Source organism: Biomphalaria glabrata, chromosome 9 (genome assembly GCF_947242115.1).
Source record: "Biomphalaria glabrata chromosome 9, xgBioGlab47.1, whole genome shotgun sequence".
NCBI classification, from domain to species: domain Eukaryota; kingdom Metazoa; phylum Mollusca; class Gastropoda; family Planorbidae; genus Biomphalaria; species Biomphalaria glabrata.
In genome coordinates this window covers 36,986,586-37,010,594 of record NC_074719.1, presented here as the reverse complement: position 1 = coordinate 37,010,594, position 24,009 = coordinate 36,986,586, and the positions used below count along the sequence as shown (strand labels likewise).

The 24,009-nt window shown below is 36.6% G+C and overlaps 1 protein-coding gene across 10 annotated transcripts in view; it reads left to right on the top strand.

Moving 5' to 3' along the window:
- The window catches only part of LOC106076356 (uncharacterized), a 49,217-nt gene that overhangs the window by 12,442 nt on the left and 12,766 nt on the right, over nucleotides 1-24,009 (top strand). For 2 of the 10 annotated variants that reach the window (XM_056042520.1, XM_056042511.1), the window contains 3 exons: nucleotides 1,966-2,004; nucleotides 3,054-3,116; nucleotides 4,845-4,883. The exons of 3 other annotated variants lie outside the window; for them this stretch is intronic. In XM_056042520.1, coding sequence (XP_055898495.1) covers nucleotides 1,966-2,004; nucleotides 3,054-3,116; nucleotides 4,845-4,883 — 141 coding nt within the window. Of the gene's footprint in view, nucleotides 1-1,965; nucleotides 2,005-3,053; nucleotides 3,117-4,844; nucleotides 4,884-6,132; nucleotides 6,197-7,255; nucleotides 7,330-24,009 lie in introns of those variants that run through there. 5 more of the 10 variants (XM_056042516.1, XM_056042512.1, XM_056042517.1 and 2 more) reach the window with 3 other exon arrangements.

The window sequence follows — 24,009 nt, the reverse complement described above, 5'->3', positions numbered from 1 at the left end:
AAATAAGCAACAACAATACTGGATAGTGTATAAAAATAAAACTTCAGGAAAAACGAATAAGTTAATTTTATATAAAATTTATAACTGTCTTTCATCGCAAATACATATATATATATGGCTTCTTCTGTTTCGGAAGACAATGGATGTGCCCAGATGAACTGGCTTTGGTTACGTCTTGAGATGGGGCAGAATCTGGAGTGACTGATCAAGCCATTTCTGGAACGGCAGAGTGTGCCACAGTTCGTGCATATATAATTCATCAATCCTAGGGCTAGCTGACAGGGCAGATTTCTTTTTCTTTTTCTTGGCTGACGCAGCTTCATTTCTTTTGCATTAATCGAAGTTCGTACCAGCACGTACAGTCTATCTCCATGCTGTCCGGTCTTGGGCTATCTCCTCTCACATACTTTGGTCAATGCCCGTGGTTCTCGTGTCTCGTTTGCAGACATCTCTGTAGGTTAGACTTGGGCGGCTCTTGGGTCTGACTTTTTGACTCCCTCTGCAAGCTCAGCGTATAAGATGTCTTTAGAGACTCTTCCATCTGGCATGCGAGTGACATGACGGAGCCAGCGTAGTCTTCTCTGTTGAAGGAGAGCAAAGATGCTGTGTATATTGGCCCGTGTCAAAACTTCCTGGTTGGTGACACGATCCCTCCAGGAGATGCGTCGCATATATATTATATTAGGGGTACACCGAATAGTATTTTTAGATACTCTGCTGGAGCCGGGCATGGCCGGATAGTAATATATGAATATATATATATATATATATATATATATATATATATATATATATATATATATATATATATATATATATATATATATATAGTGATAGCAACATAGTCGACGGATTCTATTTAAATGTTCTGCATTATGTGTGCTGCTATATTTCGCTGTTATCCGATCCTTCGTCTATACTACATGTTATTCGGAATTATATTGGATATGTATATAGAGTGTGGATGTATTGTTATTTAAGCAACAAAAAACACAATTTATATTTTAGTCAAGAAATGATACATCTTTTTTTTTTTTGGAGGAAACTAATGTCTAATGTTTCCAATTACAATGAATCGAAAGTTCTAACGTGGTCTAAGTCTAAGAAACACAATTAAGCTCGATTTCAAATAAGATCGTCCTCCCTAAGATAGTTTTTCAAACTGAAAGTTCATTGAATTATCTCCCTTTCAATAAATTTCTTTTGGCTTATGCTTGTCTTGAAACCTTGCCGCGTACGTCACCAGACAGTCTTCTTTTCTTTTTTTTTTTTTAAATCTGGTATTTGTGTAAATTTTCAAGCATATATAAATCTTTGCCTTATCATTAAAGGTTTTGTGTAACATTTATTTTCCTTAAAATGAATATTTTCTCTTTCATTTGTGATGCAAACTAATAATGACACTAAATGTAATGCTTCTAACTATCGTGCAAAGTGGAAACAATCATAACCATTGTATTTTGTAGCCGCTGTACGCATATCGTTGTTTAAAATCAAGTATTTCTGTGGGTTACTAGCTTCTGGTAATAGCAATTTTCCTTTACAATCTATTCAAGACAATACATAAGGAATCAACGTGATTTTTTTTTTATAACTTTAATTAAAGAAGTTAAAATGTTCAGCCAAATGACGTCAACAGATCGGTCAACAGTTTTCTTTACAAAAACTTATAGTTATAATGTTGGCAAGATCAAATTATTTCTTGTAGTGTCTAATCAGAATCTGCATTTAGTCAACCTTTCGAAATAACAAAGACAGTGATTCTGGATACCTTAGTTGTAAGAGATCTCACTTACAATGGAATGAAAGGAATGGTTTCTAAATATAGCATTAGCAATCACGTGATATTTTAACAATAATGGCAAGTCTTTGATTACAAAGATTAAGGATGTGTGCTGTAATATATCGCCCAAGAAACCAACGATCCCGTTTAAATAAGCTCTACAATATTGACTTTCTCTTTAGCCGGACACTGATCGCAGGGAGATCGCTGAACGTTTTGCGGTGAGTTTTTTGTCTAGAATGTCAAATATATTTTATATAAGTAGACTCCCTTTTCTACTCACTAATCTTCAAACAGATAGTGCGTCAAATAGGCATTTAGCTCGTAAAAAAAATGATTTGTTAATTTTGTTTGTTTTGTTTATTTGGGGGTTTAAGTTTTCTAGCTTACTGACGATGACTTGAAGATAACAAGAAAAACATTAAATATACTTGTTTTAAAAAAAGACAACACCGGCCTTTATAGAGCGACCTTTTTTTTTCTCTTACTAACTAATGAATGTTAGATTAAAAAACAATGGAACATTTTTTTTACCCGCTATCTCCCCCTTCCCCCCCCCACCGAAAAAGAATCCTGGTTAAGCGAATGTATAGATTTTTAACTTTTACATTTCCGTTGGGGCACCACGAAAGATTCGTCGACCGTCCTTCTCCATTTCTTTCTGTCCTTAGCCTTAGTTAGAACCTCATTCATCGGCATGGGATGTATAGATTTACTACACGTATAATATTCCAACGATAGGCATTTAGATCTAGACTTAAGCTTTTGAATCAATAAATATAGAAATTAGGAAATTCCCGAACTCGATATTCCTTTCAAGAACGCGATAGTCCTTTCAAAACCGTTGTGGGATCTAGACCTAGATCTAGTTCTCTTGCCAAATTTAAATTTCTTTTTTTGTTTTTCTTGAAAAATTGATAACGGTCCAGCTAGAGTTTTCCCCGTGTGACCTTCGAGCAAGTAATTCTTTTCTTAACTGTTCAATTTACGAAAAAAAATTAATAGAGTTGTTATTAAGATTGATTAGGCAGACTAGGCAATCAAAACTTTTTCACTTACAAAGGTTTGTTTAAATAAGTAATAATAAGTAGTAAAAATAGAAAAAGACTTTAAATCGCCCCATTTATGATCATCTAGTCATACGGAACTAGGAAATAATACTCTGATGAAAAGAATGTACAATAATCATTATTTTTCTATATGTCCAATGTAAGAACGATGTAACATATTTGTTATTAATGCAAAATTTGCTTTAAATGGACCATTGCAGCGTGTTATTGGAGGTGGACTCCCAGGAGGAGTTGTTTCCAGACGAGAAGCTGAAAATGAGGAGGTAGGTCCGAATGCAGGTGTAGCCCACATAACGAGTTAAAGAACTTGTATCCAATAGAAATAGATTTTAACTTTTTTTTCTTCCTACACAAGTAATTCCGATTTCATTAAAAAAAAATGTTCGTGGCATACAAATCAACATCTGATATCATATTATAACAATAAAGCTTGAGGAGTGCAGTATTTCACGTGGCCACACAGCCCCAGCTGAGATCTACATATTTTGCCACATCCAGAGCATTGTCCGGCGGTGGTCGATTTAGATTCTCTTTCCGCCGTCCACGTCTGTCCACGGCAGTGGATTTACTTTTGGTCTTGGATGTGTTTGTGTATCCCGCGGCATTTGTAAGTGATCTCCAGCTGTCTCGTTCTGAAACTCCCTGCAGCCAGCTGCTCTCTACTATGTCAGATAAAGCAAGTTAGCGCCTAGGCACTTCTGTTAGGTCGAACACCTTTCAGCTCATCAAAAATGACTGCCTTTGGCACACTCGTCCCCCATACGGGATATGTGACCTGCTCAGCATAACTCTCGAACCATAAGAGGTCCCTCTATACCAGGGGTTCTCAACCTGTGGGTGGCGACCCCTTTCAAGGGTCGAATAAAAAATTGCCAGGGGTCGCCTAAGACCCCGGAAATTTGGATTTTACCTATTCATCACTGGAATTTTTTCTTCTTTTGTATTTTTGTATTCTAACGTGCTGTAACAAGCAAACCTGAACCTTACTTGGTATTCAAACTAGTTCCTATCTCGTTCTGTTTGCGTTGCGCCTTCTTCTTCCTATACTAAGGACGAATCTTTGCGAAACATAGTTTTCCAGCTTGTTAGGCATTCATTCCAAATTCAGAAGCAGACTTGATGCATACGTTCGTGTCCCATACGGAATACGTGCCCATCCCAGCGTAACTGTCGGACCATAAGAAGTCTCTCTATACTGTCCATACCGGCCTGGGAGATATCCAAGCAGATGTAAATTTATTAAATCCCATTAACCAATGGTCTGTATCCGTTATAAGGCGAAGCTGAAACCCGACACACAGGGGTAACTACCCAATATTCCTCCTCTGTAGCACATCATCCGTCTGTGTGTCCAACATAGAACGACACCTCCAGGATCGGTGTGTATATAGTGGCAATGGTTTTGGGGGTTCTTTTTCACCCCCTCCAGTGAAATGGACTCGGACCTCAGGCACCACAGCAGAAGTACTTATTTAGCATCCCTAACGACCGTTTTTTTAATTGTTACAGATGGGGCTTGCAAAGTGCTGCCTGCAATAAGTACACATACAAATGTTTCTTTTCTACAGTTTTATATTTCTTTTATTTTTATTTCCTTTTTAGAGATGCTATTAGGACCAGAAATGACAAAAAAATATATAATACATAAAGCTATCAGTCTCACGGGGGTGCGGTGGCTGAGTGATTAAGCGCTTGGCTTCTTGGGGTCCTGGGTTCAAATCTTGGTTAAGACTGGGATTTCGAATTTCGGGGATTTTGTGGGCGCCCTTGAGTCCACGTAACTTTAATGGGTACCTGACTGTAGTTGGGGAAAGTAAAGGCGGTTGGGTCTTGTGCTGGCCACATGACACCCTGTTCGTTAACCGTTAGCCATCTGCCCTATAGCTCGCAAAATCTGAAAGGGGAACTTTTTTTATCCGTCTCGTGATATATTGTCTGTGAAACAAAACGTTCACATGAGCTCTATATCGCTTTGTTTTCTTTATCTACAGCTTAACTCTGATCGCGCGGAGAATGCTAAACGTTTAGCGGTAAGTTGTTGAACAACATTAGAATAAAACTTTAAGTAGATTTAGATCTATGTATTGTTGAAATAAACATCGAATCGATTTCTCCATGAAAAATGTTGACATTAAAAAGTATGTATTATTATTCGTCTTTCGAATAGCTTGAGTCTTATCCTTCATCTTCGATCGCATTGTAGAACTCTTTCTCGATTGTTCCTTTTTGAATCCACTCCAATAAAGCTACAAACGTATAGATCTGTGTTGATATACTTTTGGATACCAAGGGCCTTGAGATTTATCAGCAAGAAAGAAAAAGTTTTGCAATGAAATTTTCCAGATTCGTTAAAAGGCGTCAGCTTGACAAACACAGATCCTTAACATGGTTAACCTGTAAACCTATTCCCCGAAACATAATGGACAAAGACAGATCCTTAACACGGTTAACCTGTGCTACAAGGAACCTATTCCCCGAAACATAATGGACAAACACAGATCTTTAATACGGTTAACCTGTACGGTTAACCTGTGTTACAAGCTGTGAACATATTCTCTGAAACAGACTGTTTTATTACCGCAATACAACACCAACTTATCAGGACTAGAAATTAAGAAAAGTATATCGTTGTTGTTAACCAATATCGACAGTCTCAAAAGAAAGGCGAATGAATTCAGTAGATAATAACAGGATAGCTAACTTAGTCAGAATCCACTTATCTAGGTCAGTATAATCATATTATTTAACCAATCTATCAGCATCTGACATAAATAAGCCCCACAAGAATTGCTGACCTCTAGTAAACAGTGAAACACCAATTCTACTGACAAGACTAAAACTTCAGTCGATCTAGATATACTTTCTTTGCAGACAATCAAGTAAAATCAGCAATAATAATTAAAATTGGTGAATGACTTTCTATCAAAGTAATTAAAATAACAATTATAAAAGGAAAAAATATACAAACCTGAGATTGAAGATTGAACTGCTAAGGAGGTTTGCTTCTATAGCAACATAAAAGAATTCTACATTGCTTATTAAAATAATTTGTTTTGTTTTTTACAAGAACTTTTCGAAAAATGTCAATAAAACTACAGCTGTGACAATTTTTATATTTCTTGAGTATCATGCAAATAGATTGTTTGACTGAGTTAACTAGGAAAATAAGAATTATAAAATATAACCAATGTACCATTTCACCCGAGGGCAACGTAAAAATTTATTCAAATATAAATGTATTTAGTAATAAATATTAATCTTTGTTTGAAACTATTACAGTATTATCCTGGTAGGCCACCATGGCCAAAGCCTATACTTGTAAAGTAAAACTACTACAGAGGAGGTAAGACTAATACCATGTGTAGATCTATACTTTGAGCTAAGGTACTTCTATAATAACAAGTTTGAGTCCATTTTTTTCTTTCGCGACCTGGATACAATATTACACAGAACTGCTATTACATATATCTGTTGTCTCCGTCAGGGGCGAATTCATTATGGACCTTCTCATAAACATTGCGAGATGAAAGAAATGAAGAGACGAGAACCAGGGCAATGGCTGTGGTCGGAGCCATTTTGCCCACCTCTTTTCCAAATACAGTCTACGGTTTCGCAGGCTCTGCCAGAGTTTAGCACTGTGTGCTGCAAACTTCAAAAGGGTTACAGCTTCTGATTTTTCTTCAGAGTTGAAACTTGAGACGCATGCCATTGTTAATATTTTATTAGTAGTGCATTAACATTTTGAGCAATCAACATTAACGGTCCTGGAATTATTTTTTGATAAAATAATAATAATTTGAAAATAGGCTTTTTTGGAGATTGAAGTTTACTGAAGAGTTTAGTGACCTGGCTATAGTTAATACATAAATATTTTGAAGCACTTCTTTAGAAAAATTCCAGCTATCATTCTTTATTACCAAGAATCCCTGTATCTAGATATGAAGATATATTACATTATCTTACTTATATAATACAGACGTTGCTTCAAAAAAGGAGATGATTACGTCCTACGCGTCATACTTTGTCTGACAAAACTTTGATAGTAGCATGATTACTGATAGTTGGCAAACACTTTTTAATTATCAATAATGAATATATAAATTATGAAAAAATACAGAGAAATTGTTACTATTTTGTTCCAAAGCGTATATCAACTCACTTTGCCTGGTAAAGATTTTGGACACGTTATTTCTACAGCATTCATTCTAGGATCAAGTTGAAACTTTACACAATTATTTATTATATCTAAAACTAGCTTTATATTGTGCTTGTTTTTTAGTTACGTAATCATTAATCAACCTTCTAAAGTAAAATTGGAAGATATAAATATATTTTACTGCTTACGTACATTGAACATTTACGCGTTTTATTTGATGCTCTATTTTCTTATTCAATTTCACAGCCCAAAGTCAGAATTTAAAAGATGCTTTGGCGGATTGGGCACGTAATTAAATATTGATCTTGAAACATAAAATCCATGTCTAGTGTTGTTGTTGTTTTTCATGGATCTTCTGTAATTGTTTTGTTAGTTTTAGAATATTATTTATATGTTATTGCAATGAAGTTACAAGAGACAAAACAAGTTAAGACTAAGACTAAGACTAAGACTAAGACCAACACTAACACTAAGACTAAGACTAACACTAAGACTAAGACTAATACTGCTTTTTAGATCCTTATGGAAATTTGTTGTGATTTTCTCATATAAACCAGTCACACAGGTCCTTGAAGGTGGTATTTGTACATATGTTTTCGTATCTATCATTTGAAAATGAAAGAGATGAGCCTAAGTCTCATTAAACTCAAGGCCAGCCCCCCCCCCCCTAAAAAAAAAAGAAAAAAGCTTCCTTTAACTAGTCTGACTGAACAGGTTGTTCTGAATGGAAGAGCTCTAAGGTTTGTATCATATCACTAATTCCAGGGATTCGCAAGCTCCGGAAGAACAGGCTAGAGACTTGGCCGAAGGCCGAGTACGCCGGTGACCCGGTCATCTTCCTTCTCTTTACCACTCTAACCATGGAGATCTGGACATTTTTTGAAACGATCCCTTGAGGAACGGCGAGTGGATTGTTGACATGGTTTTAAGAGCTCTCTTTGCAACCCCGACCTGTGCAATTAGAGTGCTCTCAGATCTCTTTGGCACTCCTGTGGGAGTTTTGTTTTTCATACCCTTTTGGCGTAACCGCTTCCTCTTACAACCGTTTCCACCCTGGCTCCACCATGAGGCAGGGTAGCGTAGGCCGTGTTGGTATCCATCCATCTGCGACTTAATTGTGTCATGATACATCACTAATGCTAACCAACAAGAAATTAATATATATATGGTTGCTTCCCCTTGCCTAAAAAAAAAACCAGACAAGCTTTAGTAGTTACTATGATGTTATGAGCCCACCTTTTAACGAACCTTTAACACCTATTCTAAATCTATAAGCTTGCCTTTCATTTAATAATCACAGCGAAAGCAATGCATGTTGTAAGGCATTAGTACACATTTCAAAGCAGTCAGTTTTAAGGGACGGCAAGTGGGGCTACAGGCCCGGGGTCTCCACAACAAACGGGTCTCCACAAAAGAGATTAACATATATCCGAATTTCGACAGGTCAGAAAATTTTAAAGTATTTTTATTTCTCATTTTTTTTTGACGCTAACTCTTTCAATCTTACGTCGGGTGGCAACAATGTCGTTATTTAGAAGTGTACGCTTGTAGCATGCTCTGAATAAGTAAATACAGCTCCAGATTTACGACAGTGCGTCTACCAAAAGCATTATTCCCCACAAACTCAAACATATGCATATTTCTTAAAACTAAAATATGCATATCAAATATTTAAAAAAAAAGGAAAATGAGATTAAACTATAAGATATACTAATTCTTTCATATAATACATAGGATGTTTTTATATATAAGTATTTTTAGTCATAAGTGGATCTTTATTCAAGCTTTCGAAAGAGTGTAGGGACCTCCACATAAAACTCTTTCCCCGGAGCCTGCACATACTTAAATCGGTCCTGCCTCAAAGTACCGTAGAAGGAGAATAGCTCCAAAGAAGAAAAGCTGGCGGATGAGATAGCGGGAGGGGGGGGGGGAAGGGAAGGAAGGGGAGGGGGGTTAATCTTTACATGTGTTCTCACCCTAACTTTCTCAGTTCCACAAGTTTCACGTGAAGAGGGATTTAAAAGAGAACGTCTATTAACATACTTGCGTGTGACTCACAATATATGAGTTAAAACATCCATAAGGACACCCCACGGTTGAATAGCCGGGCCCCTTCGAAAGCGTCGTCGCCCCAAATGCCACAGCCCCAAAAAAAGTTGCCTTTACGTGTCAAAGACATATCTGACTCTCGATTCGCTATTGCGAAGAGTGGAGCCTGAAGGTCTGGCTGGAGTAATGAGGATCATATCGATAACTATGAAAAATGATAAGAATGTCATTAAAATATTGGCGATGATAATGGTAATTATGAAGATGATTATGTTGAAACAAAGACGTTATCAATAACGATGATAATGGAATTACTGTTAATTATGATGATAATTATAGTGACACTGACGATGATACTATAATAAATACCAGGTTATTATTATTGACATCGCCGTACCACTATATCATAATTTAAATCAAAACTGAGCTGGAAAAACAACGAAAATATGGGAACCTTGGCTTGGAGATTAAGCGTTTATAGAAATTATCTAAAACAACAATATACCCCATTGTCATATCAACAGAGGGGATAATAACAACTGACCTCACAGATACCTTCAAGGCCCTTGGCATTCCTAGGAGCATTCTCGTTGCCTGTTAGAGGGCGATACTTTTGCAGACCTGCCACATCACCAGAAAATTCCTCGGTGGAAACTGTTAAAGGGACTACGATGAATTTTGTTTCCCTTTAACGAAACTCGACCCTGGCTTCGTCAGAGAATGAATACTCGCTCTTTTATAATAATAATAATAATAATAATAATAATAGCTATAGTAGCCTGTTAACTCAACAAAAATTAAGAAAATTGTGATGCAAGCTGGGGGGAGACTGGCTAAAAAGGGCCTTCGGGCTTATTCCCAGTGGGCCAGTACCCTGATGGGCCGGTACTGGTCCAGTAGGACCACAGTAATCATCACGTCTATATGTTATAAGAAAATGGCGATACGTATTAAATTTCTAAAAGTTTTATAGTACTCTCTTATAAAAGAGACCCCTTGGTTGGATTTTCTGAAATAATGTGATAGCCTTCATACGCAGACTAGATTTAGTAAGCTTCATTTTTAGGGCCTACACACTTAGCGATTAAAAAGCAACTTAAGGTATTCCTTATAAGGACATAGTGTTAACTGTATGCATGTGTACAGCCAGTGTTGTTTTTTTTTTTTTTTTTTTGTGACGGTACGCACCAGTACGTCGTACCGGCACCTTTTTAAATGTAGAAAAAAAAATTATTACTTTTCTTGTATTTTAACGTTTATTATTAATCTAATAGTAATTAAAAGTTAGGCAATCCAACACAGAGTACCGGCACCTATTCTTTTACAAAAAATCACTGTGTGCAGCTATCCATAAATTATCAAACTTAACATAATGAATTTTGATGACCATTATATAATATACAAGTATAGAAATACCCGGCCAATTTTATCTTATCTTATCTTATATAATACAGAGGTTACTTCAAAAAAGATTATTACGTCCTACGCGTCATGCATTTAGTCATGCATATTAACCCATGACTTAAACTCTGCCAAGTCACTGGTTTTCCTGACTAGCTCAGGCAACCCATTTCATGCTCTAATAGCACTAGGGATGAAGGAGTATTTGTACAAATTTGTCCTAGCGTATGGAACGAGGAATGTGCCTTTATCTTTGTGTCTTTCAGAGTATTTTATTAAATTTTGTTTTTGTATTTGAAGATTATGGTTCAGTGTTTTATGTATAATTGCTACTTTACTTATAAGTGTTCTATCCTGAAGGCTTTCTAAATTTAGTGATTTTACTAAATGTGTTACTCTGGTTAAGTGTGAATATTCGTTTCTTATGGATCTCACTGCTCTATTTTGTGTCTGTTCCAGTTTCTTAATGTTTTCTTGAGTTGAGGGGTCCCAAACGGAGGATGCATATTCTATGATTGGCCTAACCAAGGTTAAATAACATTTTAGTTTTATGTTCTTTTTTTATTTATAGAAATTTCTTTTAATAAATCCTAATGCTTTGTTTGATTTTTTTTATAGTTTCATCAATATATGGAATCCATGACAGTTTTTCATTTATTATAACACCTAGGTATTTTGCGTTTTAAGTCTGTGTTATTGGTTTACCATGAATAAAGTAAGTGGAATTAATTTGTTTTAGTTTTTTTATTACTCTTTATAGCTGACATTTTTCTGGGTTGAAAGACATGCTCCAATTTAATTCCCATTTCTGTAATTCATCTAATTCTCTTTGTAAAATATCTGTGTCTTGCGTTGTTTTTATTGTTCTATATATTATGCAATCGTCTGCGAATAATTTGACTTTTGTTCCTGAACTAATGAAATTTATAGAGAAAGGTTGTTTGTCGTCTCTGTGACCTGAGATGTTGTTACTTCTGTAGAGAAAGGTTGTGTCTTCTCTGTGACTTGAGATGTTACTTCTGTATAGAAAGGTTGTGTCTTCTCTGTGACTTGAGATGTTACTTCTGTAGAGAAAGGTTGTGTCTTCTCTGTGACTTGAGATGTTACTTCTGTAGAGAAAGGTTGTGTCTTCTCTGTGATTTGAGATACTGTTACTTCTGTAGAGAAAGGTTGTTTGTCTTCTCTGTGATTTGAGATGTTGTTACTTCTGTAGAGAAAGGTTGTCTGTCTTCTCTGTGATTTGAGATGTTGTTACTTCTGTAGAGAAAGGTTGTGTCTTCTCTGTGATTTGAAATGTTGTTACTTCTGTAGAGAAAGGTTGTGTCTTCACTGTGATTTGAGATGTTGTTACTTTTGTAGAGAAAGGTTGTGTCTTCTCTGTGATTTGAGATGTTGTTACTTCTGTAGAGAAAGGTTGTCTGTCTTCTATTGTACTTGAGATGTTAATTCTGTAGAGAAAGGTTGTCTGTCTTCTATTGTACTTGAGATGTTAATTCTGTAGAGAAAGGTTGTCTGTCTTCTATTGTACTTGAGATGTTAATTCTGTAGAGAAAGGTTGTCTGTCTTCTATTGTACTTGAGATGTTAATTCTGTAGAGAAAGGTTGTCTGTCTTCTATTGTACTTGAGATGTTAATTCTGTAGAGAAAGGTTGTTTGTCTTCTCTGTGACTTGAAATGTTACTTCTGTAGAGAAAGGTTATGTCTTTTTTTTGTGAATTGTGATGTTGTTACTTCTGTAGAGAAAGGTTATGTCTTTTTTTTGTGAATTGTGATGTTGTTACTTCTGTAGAGAAAGGTTATGTCTTTTTTTGTGAATTGTGATGTTGTTACTTCTGTAGAGAAAGGTTATGTCTTTTTTTTGTGAATTGTGATGTTGTTACTTCTGTAGAGAAAGGTTATGTCTTTTTTTGTGAATTGTGATGTTGTTACTTCTGTAGAGAAAGGTTATGTCTTTTTTTGTGAATTGTGATGTTGTTACTTCTGTAAAGAAAGGTTATGTCTTTTTTTGTGAATTGTGATGTTGTTACTTCTGTAGAGAAAGGTTATGTCTTTTTTTGTGAATTGTGATGTTGTTACTTCTGTAGAGAAAGGTTATTTCTTTTTTTGTGAATTGTGATGTTGTTACTTCTGTAGAGAAAGGTTATGTCTTTTTTTTGTCAATTGTGATGTTGTTACTTCTGTAGAGAAAGGTTGTTTGTCTTCTCTGTGACTTGAAATATTGTTACGTCTGTAGTGTATTAGAATTTCTCTTCTTTGTGACTTGAAATTTTCTTATTACTTATGATATTGTAATAAACTGGTGGTGGCACAGATGGGGGGTAGTGGTGTATGTAGACAGCCGACCCAAACCGCCCCACGCAACTTCACAAGTACTAGTCGAAGTCGGAGTCAAGAACAGGTGATGTCGGTCCGGAACAGAGAATCGAGAGCAAGTCTAGGAAAAGGCGTAGAGCTGATACAGCGTTACAGAGTTGATACAGCGTTACAGAGTTGATACAGCGTTACAGAGTTGATACAGCGTTACAGAGTTGATACAGCGTTACAGAGTTGATACAGCGTTACAGAGTTGATACAGCGTTACAGAGTTGATACAGCGTTACAGAGTTGATACAGCGTTACAGAGTTGATACGTCGGAGTGTGAAGCTTTTATACAGTTGGTGTTACGTTGTTGCCAATTGTACTGTGATTTATTGCACATTAAAGTGTTACGTTATTTTGGAGCCCTGAGTTGTTCTTTAAGTTGGTGGTGCTGTGTGGAGCAGTTTGCAGAGAGCCTGGATAGTGAGAAACGTTACAATATTATTAAACAACACTCACAACAGAATGAAGAGAATAAATAAATCCATTGTTAGCGGCCCCCGAACGGGTAAAAGACGCTATTAGTTTTGTGTGGCCTGTCTGTCTGTCCATCCCGTTTAGATCTTGTAAACTAGAAAAGATAGTGAAAATCCGACATCGAAAGATTTTAGACCATTCAAAGTTCTGATACAACGGCTACTTTTTTCTTTTCTGAAAGCGAAAAATCTAATTTTTAAATCACGTATGCAAGCAGTTTTTTCTTAAAAATACACCCCTTTTACAACTATTCACTATTAATAGTAACAATGACTTCATGCTCTTTTTTTAGGGGAGATGACTATTTAGCACATTTTAAACACATTTAAGCAAATTGTTGTAGATTTTTTGAGTCAAAAAATTATTTTTTTTTTATTTGTAGGCCTATTGTTAAATTATGCTAGTTCTGTTATACTAAGTACTATATTTACACAAAAAGAAATGTGAACTATTTTTTTAAAGAGAAAAAATCTATTTAATATACTGTTATAAACCTGGTGGTGGCACAGATGGGGGTAGTGGTGTGAGTGTAGTCAGTCGACGCAAATCGCCCCAGGCCAGCGCTAGACGAGCGGTCAACCGTGACGAGTTACGACGATCGGCCGAGACGAGTGTCAACAAGAGGGTTCGGGAAGAATCGCCGTCGTGAACAGAGCTCATTAGCGTCCCGAGAATTGTAGTCATCTGACCACCTAGAAACGTCGAGCGGCGTTCTGTCCGGTTCTAGAAGGCCAGTAGGGACCCTATATAAAGAGCGGAGGTGTCGCAGTCAAGACGGTTCAGAAAGCGGGTTCACGACAGGGGCTCAGAACACGGTCGACTACAGCACAGTTCAACGGTGTGGTTCTGTACGGAGCATTACGACGGTTCAGTGCGGAGTACTGTCAAGTACAGTTGAGACGAACGGCGTCTTGATCTTGGTCTGTGATCGAGTCCGACACAACGAGCCCAAGTGTGTGAAGTCAGTCCCGAACTGTTGAACCCAGTGCAAGCCCGGAACGAGACGGAGAGGCCAGTGCAAGAGTTGATACGGCGGTACAGTGTTATCGGAGAGATATTTGTTATCGCAGAGCTATTTGTACTGTTCTACGTGCTGCCAATTGTATAGTATTGGCTGTTATTTATGGACATTAAACCTTTACGTTATTTTGGAGCCCTGACTTGTCAAGTTGTTTAAGTTGGTGGTGTATGGTGCAGTTTGCAGAGAGCCTGGATAGTGAGATTCGTAACAATACATATAAATCAGATATAATTTATAACAACAATTAATAAGTAGTTTTTCATATTATTGCGTGACCTGCATGCGACCCACAACATATAAGGCAACTAACCAAAGAAAAAAAAATTTTTTTTACGGAAATGTTTTATTCTTGAGGAATAAGAGATTGGCCTTTTACAAAACAATTAGATCAATTAGATATTCATTAAAGACATCAGTTATGTCAGGTTGACATCTAACTATACATTTTTTTTCACCTATCCTTTGGTCTGCTGAACCGCTGGGACACCACACAAGATCTGTTAACCTTTTTTCTGTCATTTGTCTTTGATAGAATTTCATTCTGATAATATTGAAACCTACCTTTTTACCTGCCTGGGCGGACCACTTCGGGGGCCGATATTCGGTCTGTGTTTCCACACAAACTGTCTTTGTAACCTTGTTTATTTTTTTTTTTAAATAACATAACAATTTATTAAAACAAGAAAGACACTGTCCATGTGGTCAGATCTAGAAAAGAACACGTCCAGTCCTACTGCACTACTGATGCGGATCGTTTGGTCCTTTACTCTGTCTCCAAGCTATTTCCGTTCTAAGTTTTTAATGTACCGTTTTGTCGCTAAGGAAATCCCCGATTAGTCTCAACTTCTACGCGTCTTACTATTGAGTCATTACAGTGGTGAAGCGCCTTGGTTCGAATCACGGTGAAGAAGTTCTATAAAATACCTACAAGTATGATTAAATACCTCTACCTTCTGTAAAACACTGAAAAGTTCTATCACATACAAAGATGCTCTATACAATTAGGCCAAGGCCACGCTTGATTCTGAGACATCTTCGTATTACGTCAATTCCATTCGTGACGTGGAAGCAGTGGATATTTACATTCTAATTTCGGAACATTATCAGATCCATTGGTAGTTACGACGTCACGTGTCTAGGCACGCTCATTTGACTAACAAATGGTGGGACTCGTCAAATAACAGTCACGTGATATATATTCTCTATAAATAGATTTAACACAGCCATTGAAATTCTACTGAAGACATTTATTAAACAAACAAAAAAAAGGCTAGAAATTTAATTATCAGTAGTATATTTTGAGAATACTTGTGTATTATTTCATTATTACTAAAACCACAAACTCACACACAAATTCGGGTCTGGTATGTTTTTGTAAAAGCGCTTGATGTCAGCGTTTCCTGTTTTCAAGTCGTAGGTAACGGATGGTCAGTGATTAAAACAAAAATTGAGTAAGGATAGCTGTGACGATGGTAATGTTAAAAATAACAGGCTGATCATTTTATGCAATAAAAGCATTGATTATCATACTGTTACATCTGGTAACTGAGACTCCCATGTGTGACCTCAACGTGATTGCAGCTGAATGCAATTCTAAACAAGAGACCAATTTAAATAACAACAGTATAAAGGTCAAGTTCAAGGTAACACTACCAAAAGCTAAAGGGTTAATTATAATTACGTCAAAAGGAGGCTAAATCAAAAATCAATTTAAAAAAACACACAAATATTGCAGAAACTTTAGGAGATTTAGAAAGTTACTTATGTAGTAAAGAGAGAGACCGAGGGATTAATGTGAGTCAGTCAATTCAATTTTGTTTCTACTCTGTTGGGACATTTTTATATATGGGCAAAAAAATTATAAATAGCCAGCTTTTTGGTGTAACCGGTGTGCAAACTAACGGACGTGTTGATGAGATGTACTTTTTAGAAGATACATGGTACTTTTTAGAAGGTACATGGTACTTTTTAGAAGGTACATGGTACTTTTTAGAAGGTACGTGGTACTTTTTAGAAGATACATGGTACTTTTTAGAAGGTACGTGGTACTTTTTAGAAGGTACATGGTACTTTTTAGAAGCTACATGGTACTTTTTAGAAGGTACGTGGTACTTTTTAGAAGGTACATGGTACTTTTTAGAAGGTACATGGTACTTTTTAGAAGGTACGTGGTACTTTTTAGAAGGTACATGGTACTTTTTAGAAGGTACGTGGTACTTTTTAGAAGGTACGTGATACTTTTTAGACATGGTACTTTTTAGATAGTACATGGTACTTTTTAGATAGTACATTGTACTTTTTAGATAGTACATGATACTTTTTAGAAGGTACATGGTACTTTTTGTGCATTTTTTAATAATAATAATAATCTTTATTACTCATATGGAAATTTGTCTTATAATTTGTTCATTACACACACACACAAAATTCTGATAACTATAGAAAACAAAAATATACATTCACACCGAGGAATCAAATTTTCAGAGCCCGTAGCAGAAAATCATCTCATTATGAAGGAAGCCTTACACTTCCAATCTGAATTCAAACTGTATTTTTACAACAAATGGGCAACTCACTAGTGGTACTAATAAAATGGAATTAATACGAGGATTGCCTGCCCATGCATTAGAGCTCATTTTTGTTTATTTGGTTGGCAACTATATGGTTCGATTGAGCCTCCTTGACATTGTTTAGGTTTTAGTAAGAATCTCCAATACAATTTTCAAACTAAAACATTTTAATTATTGTTTTTGTGATACTCTTTTCTTTTGATTTCTCTATTAGATTATGTTGCGTATGGGTTTAGCTGTAAACTAAATATCTCTTAAAGATAAATTTGAACTCGTTAAAACTTGTTGAAGCCTCGTCACTGCTCTAAATTTGCATTTTTGATTTTTAAAATATTAATATTCCTAGACAATTTTGGCACCCAGAACTCTCGATAAAAATTTCAGTTTCTACTTTCCTGAATTATTGAGTATGCATTTGTCTGTATTAGTCTACTTTACTACGAGATTCGACTACTATTAATCGACACCCGTCCTGAAATTTAAATGACATAAATTCGGATTGCTATGTCCTCATTTCGAGGGTACCGGAATGTTAAAGATTTGAACCTTCAATGCTCTTTGTTGGTTTACTCTTGCATCACGCCTGTAAGACCCAACACCTGTACAGGTGAGAACCTCATTAATTCCGTGCTGATGCTGGCGTGAAAGCAAAGTGTGGGCTCCCATGAGTAGATAAATATATATCTATTAGATACCCCTCGTAGAGTAATACTATAACGTGAAGTTACATAACAAAGATATCTCTCTTGTTGTGAAAGAAAGATGTCGCTGACTGTATTTGTGACAGCTATTGTGGTATCTGGACATCTTTTGGGCGGCCGGTGTTTAAGCGTAAGTATTATGTAAACGGTGGTCAAGTGGCAAAGCGTTTGGCTTTCGAATCAAAAGTCTCCAGATCGAATCCCAGAAATGACTAGGCTATTTTTATTTTCGTGTTGTTTTTTTCTTAAGGTGCCCCTGAGTCCCCTGAGTCCCCTGAGTCCCCTGAGTCCCCTGACTTTTATGGGCTCCTGAAAATAGTCGTAGTAAAGTAAAATCGTTTGGTCATTATGCTGGCCATATGACACCCTCTTTGAACATGGGTTACAGAAAAAGATGACCTTTACATCATCTGCCCTATAGATGGCAAGACCTGAAAAGAGGACTAAAATTGAATGGCATTAACTCTGTATAGAAGAAAAAGTTTCATGTCAATGTTTTAGTCAGCCGATGAACAACTTGGAAATCCCTTATTAATAATATCATTTGTAATGAACCAGACAGCCTTTGAATCGTCATAAAAGCTTACATTTAGAAGATAAATCAAGATACGTGGCGAAATAGAAGCAGCTGAAAAGATGGGTTTACCAGGTACAATTAACTTTATATGTTAGCTTTACGCTTCATCATGCCTAACACCTTGCCACAGATTGTATTCTAAACCCAAGCGCGATAATTGTATACTAAATTGGAGAAAATAAAGTATATTTAAATGCAATCACGTTATAACCACATGCTTAGAGAGGAGAACCCTAGCATTGGAACTGAGATGCTGTTGAAAAATACTAGACATAATCTACAGGCATTCATGCCACCCGATCACCTACCGCTGTCAAAAAAAAAGCAAACTAAAACGTTATCAATATATCACAGGGTCATCAGGGCTCACAAAGACCTTCCTTCAGTGGACAGTACCAGGAAAAAGAAGAAAAGGCATAGCGATGGCGATTATAATCAAGGCAAAAGATAGAGAGAAATGGAGAAGACGGTCAACAGATCACGTGTGGTGCCCTAACGATTCAACAGACTAAGGGATAGTTGACGGTGAAATATTATAATTGTAAATAGAAAGGTAGTGTCATGTTCCTGAAAAAGGTTTATTCAAATAGGTATAAATAACTTGTCTATGGTCAAAGAGTTTAATGTAGAGATAAATATGTGTAAAGATAAATACCTCATTTTCATCCATCAGCGGTGAGTTCATGAATGTGTAGCAATATGATGTTTATATTACCTCAGCAATTCAATTCTTCTATTCAGATTGCAAACTCTTCATTAGTAAAAAAAAAAATTAAAAAAACAACAAAAACGAGTGGACAATGTTCTCAAAATACGGCTATACTATAACAATTTTCCTAGAAATGTTTACAGTATACTTCTAATCATAACGGTCACATTGTAGTTTTCAAATACGCTAATAATTCCTTTCCTAACGTTTATACATCAAATGTCAAATTTCTAAAAAACATGTACAGCCGTTATCGAGATTGGTGTCCAGGTTTTTTCACTCATTTCCCATGAATTTGCAAGTTGTTGTTTTTTTATCTTACTTGATTACCTCCATATTACTTAAAAATTTTCGTATCATTAATCTATCGCTTTCTCTAATAATCTTCAGATGGACTCGGATCAATACGAGAATGCTAAACGATTTGCAGTAAGATTTTTTCTAACATTTTAGACATTAAGTAATACGTTATTTTACCATTCTTCTTATCAGCTGCTAATCTTCATCGGAACAAAAAAAAACAGGAACCCACATGGACACGGTTCTCAAAAATGGCTCTAGATATATTTATAGTTTGGAAAAGAATTAATAGTCAATTGGCCACACAATGAAAACTTTGGTTTGACCGTAATAGATATTTTAAAATAAAATTTTCTAAAATTTAATTTGGTCTGGAGGAATAGACAATTGTATTTCGGCGTATTGTGCTTTAAAATTCTTTATCTAAAATGTCACTTTTTAACTAAAAAGGAAAGAAAGTCAAATAGGCTAATTTTGATGTGTTTTTTTTTGCAATCAGGGCGCAGTATTCGTCCTAGTTAACAAAAAAGTCGTGGGTCAAAAAAGCAAAAAAAATTAAAAGCTTTGGGAGAATAATATTACGAGCATTCTAACGTCTGTAGTTTTCGTGTTCGCCTTAAGATATCTTCATATTAAGTAAAAGGTTAGTCACTCAAAACAACAGACGGAACATTGTTGTACACAACTCTTCACCAAAAAAAAAAGCGGAGAAGAATTACATTAACGGAGACATATTGTTATATCTTCTCTTTTTTTTATCCTGAAAATCCCATACACTTTTACAAGGCCAAAATAAGAAGTTGAAACATCGATTGCTTAAAATATGTTAATTCATATAATCTCTTTTTATAATATCATTTTACAAACATTCATACCTGGATTGATAACTACAATGACGATATACTTTTTTTCCTCCCCCCCCCCCACCCCGTCCCCTTTTGTCAAGACGTCGAGCACTCATAAAGAGCGCTCGTGAGTCGTTGCACAGTTTAGGAAATGCTGACTAATTATATTAGATCCCCATTTGGTAAATTTAGTAGGTGTCTAAATATAAAAATTTTATTGATAAAAGGCTGTCCACCCAAGCCGCTAAATGTAATTGTCCCTTTTCTCCAAAATATGATGGGTACTGTGCAGTTCAACGGCGCCTTCTCCAAAAATTTCAGCATAGACAGTATAGAAAGCCCAACCCTTTTCGGAAAACTTTTTTCACTGCTAATCCACCATGCGTTAAGACAAATCTACCGAAGGCGTCTATCTCAATTTCAGATATGATGGCGAACTTCTAAATATTGCCACACCGAATGCCAAAACTAAAATCTGAACCACCCTCGTAACACTAGCTGATCCAGAACTTTGGAGTGGGGGGGACGATTTTCCAAACCCTGACCCTAACCCCCAGTAAACCCTAACCCTATTCATAAAAATGCATACACCATATATATGTATATATATATACATATATATGCTATGATTGTCCTATGATTGTGCTGGGGCCCACAGCTTTCGCATAGGTTGTAGTGGCCTAAGGCCGCCCTACAAAATAGCGGCGTATGCTACGCCGCCGGTTGGCTAGTTTAAATATATTTCACTTTTACTTGAAAAATGATAACGGTCAAACTAGAGTTTTCTCCGTGTGGCCAACGAGCGAGTCATTCTTTTCATCAACTGTTCAATTCCTAGAAAAATCGTTTAAGTAAATTTTGAGATCAACTTTCCAGATTCCATGGATCCAGGTTCCTGAAGGTTCCATGAAGTTCTAACTTCAATAGAGGTATTATAAAAATAACAAAACATGGAAGGTTTTATTGTTATCTATGATCATTGATACTGAATTGCATTCAAACTAGTCTATATGGCATATTTTTTAGAAATCTTCTTAAGCTTTAGATTCCAGGGGCTCTCAACCTGTGGACCGCGACTCCCTTGAGGGTCGAATGTCGATTTTGCGAGGGTCGCCTAAGACCAACAGAAACGGATTTTTTTAAAAAGTGTAAAACGTTTTCATTTTTTTTTTTGAATTGGTAATTACTATGTTGCAGTCAAATGAATCCGAATGATTTTTAGCGGCCCCCGAAAGGGGAAAAGACGCTATTAGTTTTGTGTGAAATGTCTGTCCGTCTGTCCGTCTGACCGTCTGTCCGTCCGTCCCGTTTAGATCTCGTAAACTAAAAAAGATATTGAAAATCCGACATCACAATTAGACCATTCAAAGTTCTGATGCAACGGCTACTTTTCTTTTCCTGAAAGCGAAAAATCTAATTTTTTAAATCAGTTATGCAAGCAGTTTTTTAAAGAGAAAAAACTAATTAGTATGTAGTATATGTTAGACCTAACTTATAACGAATAGTAATCTTATAAACTTTATTTACTTTAAAAAAAATTTTGAGGGACCTCTTTTTAATCATGAGCCTTTTCAAAACAATTAAATTATTTATAAGACTTCAGTTAGGCCCGGAGAGGCGCTGTAGCTGAGTGTTAAAGCACTTGTCTTCAGAACCGAGGGTCCCGGGTTCGAATCCTGGTGAAGACTTGGATATTCAGCTTCGGAATCCTTGGGCGCCTCTGAGTCTACCAAGCTCTAATAAATACCAGACATTAGTTGGGGAAAAGTAAAGGCGGTTGGTCGTTGTGCTGGCTACAGGACATCCTCGTTAACCGTAGGCCACAGAAACAGATGAACTTTACATCATCTGCCCTATAGACCACAAGGTCTGAAAGGGGAACTAGTTAGGCCAGGTTCACATCTAACTTTACATTCACTTGCACCTATCCTTTTATTTGCTGCACCGTTGGGGCACTACACAAGATCTGTCAACCTTCTTTCTCCATTCTTATCTCTCATTTGTCTTTGATATAATTTCATTCGGATGTTCTTTCTGAAAATATTGAAACCTACCTGGGAGGACCACTTAGGGGGCCGATTTTAAGTTTGTGTTTCCACACAAACTGTCTTTGTAACCTTGTTTAACATTTGTATAGTCGTAGAATAAATAGTTTTAACAGTTAAAATCATACATTGTTTTTCTACGGCGAAATTCACGCACGATGTGAGGTATTTGAAAAGCATTTTCGTTTATATTTAATTGTTTCGCAATTGTTTTATACTCCATCTTACTGAAGATAATAGTTTCAATATGGAACAACACCTTTGAAACCTGATCTTTAACAAAGAATTAACATTTTTTTTACATTGTATTTTTATTTAATATATATATATTTATATATTTATGGCTGCTCATGTCTCCCAAGACAATGGATGCGCCCAGGTGAGTCACGGGGCAGAATCTGGTGTGACTGATCAAGCCAATCCTGGAGCGGCAGAGTTCGTGCTTGTGTATGCATCTGTCCTAGGGCTAGCTGACAGGGTAGCTTTTTTTTTCTTTCTCTTGACTGATGCAGCTTCTTTTTTTTTGCACTCAGCGAAGTTCTTACCAGAACGTAGGGACTGTCTCTATGCTGTCCGGTCTTGGGCTCTCTCTTCCCACATACTTTGTTCTATGGCAATCTGAGCATTAAAAATAAAAATAAACTTAATAGAATCCTAAATGCTGCTGGCAAAATCATTGGCAAAAAACAAACCCCATTTGGGCAGTTGTTTGAGACAAACATCTATAAAAAAGCTAACAAGATCCTCGAAATAAAGAATCAGCCTTTGTGTCAGAATTTTGTGATTTTACCATCACAAAAGAGATACAAGACACTGATAGCAAAGACAAACAGACACAAACCCTCTTTTGTTCCCCTGGCAATCAAATCATTAAATAAGAACAATCTGGTATAAACTTTGTCACATGTAAATTATGAGTGAGTCTGGTGTGAATGTACACTTTGGTTTCTTATAGTTATAATGTTTTTTGTTTGATGTAATTGTGACAGGTGGGGAAATGTGACGTGTGTTTGGCGCGTTTAATGTCTAGGGGATGATTATTTTTAAAGCTATCACACACCAACCCGTCAACATATAAATCGGGAGCAGACACGCAACGAGACAAGCAATGAAAGATAGATACAAAAGTTAAAAATGAAGAATATTTATATACATAAATATACATATAAGAATAAAAAGGGGGAGGGTTTGCATCTATCTCTAAGCAATAATGGATTTAATCATCACTCATGCACTTAATAAGAAAGTATGTCACTTTGTCCTCTGACTTAGCTGGTTGTCCTGTTGATGTCACAGCTGGCTGTGTCCTGGCTTGAGGTTTTGCAGCTGGAGGTGGCGCTCTAGCGGATAGAGGGACGCCGGTGATTCAGTTCTTGTGGAGTCTCAATCCAAAGTTCTGATATCTGTAGTGGGCAGAGTAGGGCGGGTGGCCGGCTACCGTGGGCACAAGGTTACTGCGGGCAGAGCTGATCTGCCGTGGGCAGCGTAATGAGCAGGATATGTCCAGTGAGTTGCAGAGGGTTGGCGTATCTATAACGTCTCGCACAGATCTGAGTCTATAGGGACGTCGCACCTAATAAGTTGACAGGTGGGCTGTCGAATAGGTGAGCAAGGCCGATAGCGCCAAGTAGTAGAGTTGAGTAGATCCACGTAGGCAGTAGATGATACTCAATAGCAAGTGACAAGTGATCCGATGAATAGGCAGATAATGCCAAATGAATAGGCAGGTAGATAGGCAAGTGCAGTGCTGAATAGCACTAAGCACATAGGCAGTAGTAGCACTAAGCACATAGGCAGTAGGTGATTCTCGATAGCAAATAGGCAAGTGCAGTGCTGAATAGCACTAAGCACAAAGGTAAATAGTTGAGTAGTGCCGAGTAGACAATGAACAGCAAATAGGCAGACACCTGAGGGAGGCTGCGGATAAATAAAGACAAGTTAGGACA